General features: G+C 49.5%; 1 protein-coding gene across 1 annotated transcript in view; it reads right to left on the bottom strand.

Annotated features, from left to right (window-relative positions):
• Positions 1 to 770: 770 nt before the first annotated feature.
• The window catches only part of EPAS1 (endothelial PAS domain protein 1), an 86,852-nt gene continuing 81,622 nt past the window's right edge, over positions 771 to 6,000 (bottom strand). The window contains exons 13-16 of the mRNA XM_003926750.4: positions 5,655 to 5,781; positions 5,333 to 5,447; positions 4,826 to 4,999; positions 771 to 2,914 (exon numbers count right to left, since the gene is read on the bottom strand). Coding sequence (XP_003926799.1) covers positions 2,763 to 2,914; positions 4,826 to 4,999; positions 5,333 to 5,447; positions 5,655 to 5,781 — 568 coding nt within the window. The 3' untranslated portion in view covers positions 771 to 2,762. The remainder of the gene's footprint in view (positions 2,915 to 4,825; positions 5,000 to 5,332; positions 5,448 to 5,654; positions 5,782 to 6,000) is intronic.

The raw sequence follows: 6,000 nt of genomic DNA, 5'->3' as shown, positions 1-6,000 counted from the left end.
CTGAATATTGGGCTGAGATGTGTCATTCGCAGAAAAGCTCCAGAAAAGAACAGGTGATGTTTTTGGAAAGTACAAGATGACAGGCAAAGGTGGGTGGGAACCTGGCGGAGCCCAGAAACTCCAATCTGAAGGTCCAGGCCCCAAGTTTGGGAAGAGAAGAGTAAGCAAAAGAACCAGGAGGAGGTCTAAAGGCTAAAGTAACAAAGACATGAATTTTCTATTTAGAAATGAGAAGAGGGTCCTATCATAGAATCAGCCTCCTGGCCAGCAGTCTAAGGGGATAGAGGAGAGAAGCACTGGCCAGGAAGAGTTTTAGGTTTCATTTCTCCCGTCAACAAGCTGTGCCTTGCTTGTTGTCTAATAAGATCCTCAGTTTCAGCTGCAGAATGGGTGCTCATGGCATTGCTTAGACCTAGGATCCAGTGAGTTAACAAGCTCACTATCATGTGAGACCACACCACGTGGACTAAATGGTTAGGCAAAGTACTTGCTGCTGGAATGGCTGGTTCTAGGATGGACAGCGAAAGCAGAGGCTGCTGCGCCATCTCCCCCCTTGCCTCCATCTCTCCATGGAGAGAGCTGCCCACTCACAAGCAGGTCATGATTTGAAAAAGTAGCAGTCTTTCCTTCACCAATCGTCTTATCGGCTCACTTCAGTAGTCTCATAAAGGTCTGTGCTAATGTTCAGTTTCTATAAACTACTTAATACATCACTGTATTTTGGCATAGCCCATGGTAAATCCACAAGAAATAAGAGCCACCAGCAGTGGTAGGATCAGAATACTTTAATAAGATACCAGTGTCAAAATACATTTCCTTATAAAGTTAAGCTCCCATACAATTATAATGTTGTCAGTAGGAATTCAACAATATAATAATGTTCATGAAATCGTTACGTTGACAGGTAAGGTTAATATGAAGCTTGGAATCTTTTTCAGAGTGTTTTAGTAAAACTGCAAGGGTAAAATGCCCTTAATGCCAGGCGACACACACAGGAAATTAAATACCAGCACTTACATGTCAGTAACCCTTCAAGTTCTGCCACCCTGTGTGGGGTAACGCTCTGCAGCTAAAATATGATTTAGGCAACACCACGACTAAGGAGTTGCTCATATACCTTAAATTTATTTTGAAAGCTACTTTTTGTTTTTTGGCAATAAGTCCATCTAGGCTTACCACATAGTTGGCCCAATGTGCTTTGTGTGTGTTTTTAGAAACGTCATTGTACCCATTACAGAAAAATTCCATGTAGTTGGTATTGAAAAACCAGAGGTGTCGTCCCTCTTACCCAGTGAGTTGTAAAGTGCTCCGGGAATACTATTTTCAGTGCTTCCTACCTATACATGTCACTACCCTACCCGGAGACCTTAGCCAGGGCCAGGGGCCATCCCGGGCCATCTGGCTGCTGGGTGAGGGGGGCTGCAGGGCTGGTGAGGACCAGCTGCTCTCCCTCTGTGCAGCCTCCTCCTCAGTCCAGCTCCACGGGGCTCCAAGGTCATGAGCTTGGAGGACGTGGACCGGGTCACTACCCCATGTCTGACCCCTCGCTTGCATGAATTCACATCTAAACCATCTCACGGTAGTTCTGGAAATGTCCAAATGTGCCGTGTGAAAGACCATCCGAGTCACATACCTCAGTGCACTTGAAGGGCTAGCAACAAAACCTTAAGAAGAGTTAGAGCACTTCCTCACCCTGCGGCCCCACAACATGCCATCAGACCCTCTTGGCAGCAATAATAATACATACATACATACATAGTACATAGAGAACGTGAGGAGATAGCACGCAGTGCTCCCACTGAGTGACTCCACTGCTCGGATTGTCACACCGATGGCATATCACAGATGACAAAATGCCGACAGAGAGAGGCCTTCCACAGTGTCCATACAGGCCGTGGGAGCACTGGATAAGGCTGCAGTGTCCACAACACCAAGAAAAATAAAATTAACAGCTTCAAAAAGATCTTAAAGTGATTTTGAGAGCAGGATTCCATTTCCGTTTCTAAGTTTTTAGATATTACAAAGTACCCATATATATGATAAACACTTAACCCAGATATAAATTTTTTCTTATAAAAACCTCAGTTATGTTTTTGAATAATAATACAAAATCCACCGAATGCGGGGGGAAACACCAGTTGAGGAAAAGCCACACTGCAACTTTCACAGATAACCACATACGTTGGAGCTCACCCTTCACATGTCTTTTTTTTCTAAAATTAGAGCAAAGAGTCAGCTTAAACCAAAAAAAAACCCCTGAAATTTACAATATGGTGATTAGTTTTAAAAAAGAAAGGAGAAGGGCTCTGCGCGGGAGAAGCCACAAACCAAGCTTGGAAAGCAAAATCATTTTTGTTTCTCTTTGGCAACAACAATAATGAGGAATCTTTTTAGTAAAATGAAGCCAAAGCTCTCCCTACAGGAGAACAGACATGCACCAAACTTGTTAGTATGGACAGCTGTGTGTGAGGAGAACAGCAAGGGAGAGAAACCTATAGATAATATAAATTAGAAGTAATTGAAAGTAGAGAGAAAAAAAATCTTACAAAATTTAAGAACATTTCAGAACAAGTAAAACAATTATGTACTTTAAAAATATGGATAATAAAGTGAGCATCTCAGAAAAAGGCCACTGCTTGGTGACCTGGGCAAGTTTGCCAGGTAAGTTCATCTGTAAATAGTGTGCTGGCGTTAGAAATACCTAGTTGCAAAAACAGATGGAGAGAGTGAAGCTGGTGGGACGGCGGCGGCAGCGGTGCTGCTCAGGTGGCCTGGTCCAGGGCTCTGAGGAGGTCCCCTCCTTGCAGGAGCGTGGAGCTTCCCAGCACGGGCACGTTCACCTCACAGTCATATCTGGTCAGTTCGGGCAGCAGGTAGGATTCAAATGAGGGCCCGAGCAGACGGCTTGCCATGCCTGAAAGAAGGGTGGGTACCATACTTAAAAGGCCTCAATCGAACATTTGGAAAAGCGTTCACTCCTTTGTGACTGGGGGATACCAATTGGGGAGCCCTAATTTCACTCTGCTCCTTCAGTGCTGTCTCTCCCATGGCCTGCTCTGGGGGAACGTGTTTGCCTCCATACCCATTGCCTCTGGTGGGGCACTGAGACAACAGGGAGGAAAGCGCGAGGTGCATGCTGCAGCAGAGGCGGGTGGAAGGAACCCTCACTGAGGCTTCAGGAAGAGCCTGCGGTTGCTGACCCCATACCCATGGGCAGCTGAACCACCTGGCCCCTATGCTCACATATACAACATGCAGAACACATACACACGCAAACACATCCTTCCTCAAGATTCAAGGGTCTGAAAATCCAGTTTCTGATCACCATCCTTAGCAGTCTTTTCTTCTTGCCTCTGGGCTATTCTGCTCAGGAGGTAGACCCAGGAGTGGCAGAGGGGACACTCCCAGCACTCACACAGGCGTCGTCTCAGGGAGGGAAGGCTTGGGTGGCAGCAGAGAGCCTGGAAGCTCTGCATTCTGCCCTCCGATGTGATGTGTCCACATTCCTTTCCTGGCCCTCTCTGCAGAGAGCTTCATCCTAGTGCCCATTCCCTCCGGCACCTCCTAGCCCAGATCCTTGCTGGGGTCCATGCCTGCCTCCCCGACTTGACTGTGTTCCTATGGACACTATCAGTGGATATCTGCTCACCATCCCTTGCCAACTTCCCCTCTTATTCATGGTCAGGAATGAGTTTAGTTATGATTCAGCTCTTTTGAAAAGAATATGATTTTCCCTTGATTTCAATATTCAAGGTAACTTGTGGGTTTCATAACAGGAAGAGTAACGCTGGCTACCTCTTACTGCACACAAATGTATACCAGTCAGTGAACTCAACAGCAGGGCTAGAATTTAAGCCAGGGCTGTCTGGGGGTTCTATAGCCTGGACTCTGAAGCACAGAACTGTAACTTTCCCTAAACTATATTGCTGAGGAAATTGCCTCTTAGGACAGGGGCCTGGTATGTTTTTCCATAAACTACAAATTATTTTCATGTCAAACAGAAACCTCATGAAGACATCTGTGTTTCACAAGATACTATCAAAGGTGGCCCAGGGTTGAAGGCAGGCATAGGTGCCTGCAGTTGAATCAAGTCCAGTGGGGTGGGCCTACCAGAGCTTTCCAGGCTGCTCTCCCCGCAGCCATTTTTGGCATGCGCTCAGCACCTGCCTGAAATCAGAGTGACACCCCAGTGTGTCCAAGGGGCTTTAAAAAAAACACATCCACATGAAGAACTGAGGAAAGGATGAGGCTCTGGGATTCTCAGGGTGGAAAGAGCTCTGGATGTCACCTGATCATGGGAGGGTTCCCTCTAAAGCCCCGGGGACAGATGGCCTTCCAGCCCCCTACTGTGATACTCCTCAGAAGGAGCGCTCCCTCCATGCAGCAAGCTCATCCTTACATACAGTGGAGATCCTCTGGCCAAACTCCTTCCCAACTTTCACTCTGAACCATCTCTTCTTCAACAGGCCCTCACCACTCTGGCGGCGCACTCTTTCATCTGAAAGTGCTCCTGCCAGTCAACACCGGTACAGTGTGCTAGGGGTGGCCAACCCAGTGGCTAGCCCTCTGTGGTCAGTTCAGGGAGCAGGTAGTGGTCTGGATTCTTTCCTTCAGTCTTCTAGCCTGAGTCTGCATTAGGTGTTTTGAGTTTTTTAACTGTGTCTCAGACCTAACCCCTGAGGGTCCTGGTCACTGATGTCACAAGGAACTTGTGAGGACGTTCCCTAAATGCAAGGGGGGCCTGAGCCCTGTGCCTGGCACGGTGCAGATGCTGGAAAAAAGCAGAGGTGGGCTTCTCCCGGCATCAGTTCCTGGGCATACCCACCTGACACCTTGTGAGCTGATGACAGGCTGTAATCCTGGTACTGGGTGGCGTAGCACTGTGGGGGGAACCTGCTCTTGCTGTTCTCCCCAGGGCTGATGGCAGATGGGGGCTGTGGCGGCGGCAGGTGTCTCAGGGGCTGGCCCAGGCCCCTCATGGGGTTTTGGATGAACTTATCTGAAAGACCAGAGTCAAGAGAGTGATGGTAGTGCTGGCCTGAGAGAGGGGAGAGGCCAGGAAGCCCCCAGCATCCGCTTTCCTTATAAACTGCTCAGAGTCACCAGAACTATAGCCAGCCTTCGGGACCCTCTGATGGAGTCATGGAAGCCAAAGTAGAAATGGGAAAGTTGTGTGTGGGGGACTGGAGGGGGACAGAGGACATGGCCCCATCCTAACAAGGCTCAGAGAGGCAGGTATGGCCGGTGGTGAGTGAGTAGAAGGAGGGGCTCCCAAGCCCCGATCCTTCCACCAGAACCCCCGGGGAAGCCCAGGCCTGTGGCCACTGCTCACCATTGGGGACATTTGCACTCAGCGGCTTGTCCGGCATCAAAGGGCAACTCCCGCCCCTGAGGTTCTTCATCCGTTTCCACATCAAATGTGAAGTGCTGCCACTGGGTGGGTCCCCCTGGGAGTAAAAAGGGCAGATAGAGAGGGGAGAGGACTAGAGAACCAGGTCCCTAGACTCGGTGGGTTAGATGGGCATAGAACAGCTCTTCCTGGAAGAAGGCTAGCACTTATGGGCTTGGAAGGGCCACATCCCCACCCCACTCGGCAGCCCTGGGGTTCCCTAAGGGCTATGGAGAAACCCCAGTGGCCAGTCAGGATAGCTTACCCCGCTCAGGTCCTGAAAGGCTTGCTCTTCATACTCCAGCTGTCGCTTCAGCTTCAGCTTGTTGGAGAGGGCTACCATGGCCGGGCTCAGCATGTCTGGGCCTCGAGCCCCGAAACCCTTTGCAGACCTGCCAAGCCCAAGAGAGCAGGCTGTGAGGACGTCTGGAGTCTCATGCCACCCAGCGCCTTGTCATCCTAGGGCCCTTTCAGGCTCAGTGCTTATGCCTGCGCTGACTCAAAGACCCAAAAGGCAGAGTCTCAGAGGCGGGCTGTGCACCTGCAGGCCAAGCTCAAGCTCTAGCGCCGCCTCCTTCCTCAGCTGTGGGATGCTGAAGGGTTCAAGCCTC

The sequence above is a fragment of the Saimiri boliviensis genome, chromosome 1 (assembly GCF_048565385.1).
Source record: "Saimiri boliviensis isolate mSaiBol1 chromosome 1, mSaiBol1.pri, whole genome shotgun sequence".
Classification (NCBI taxonomy): domain Eukaryota; kingdom Metazoa; phylum Chordata; class Mammalia; order Primates; family Cebidae; genus Saimiri; species Saimiri boliviensis.
Note: the sequence above shows the minus strand (reverse complement) of the source record. Positions and strands in the feature narration are given on the sequence as shown.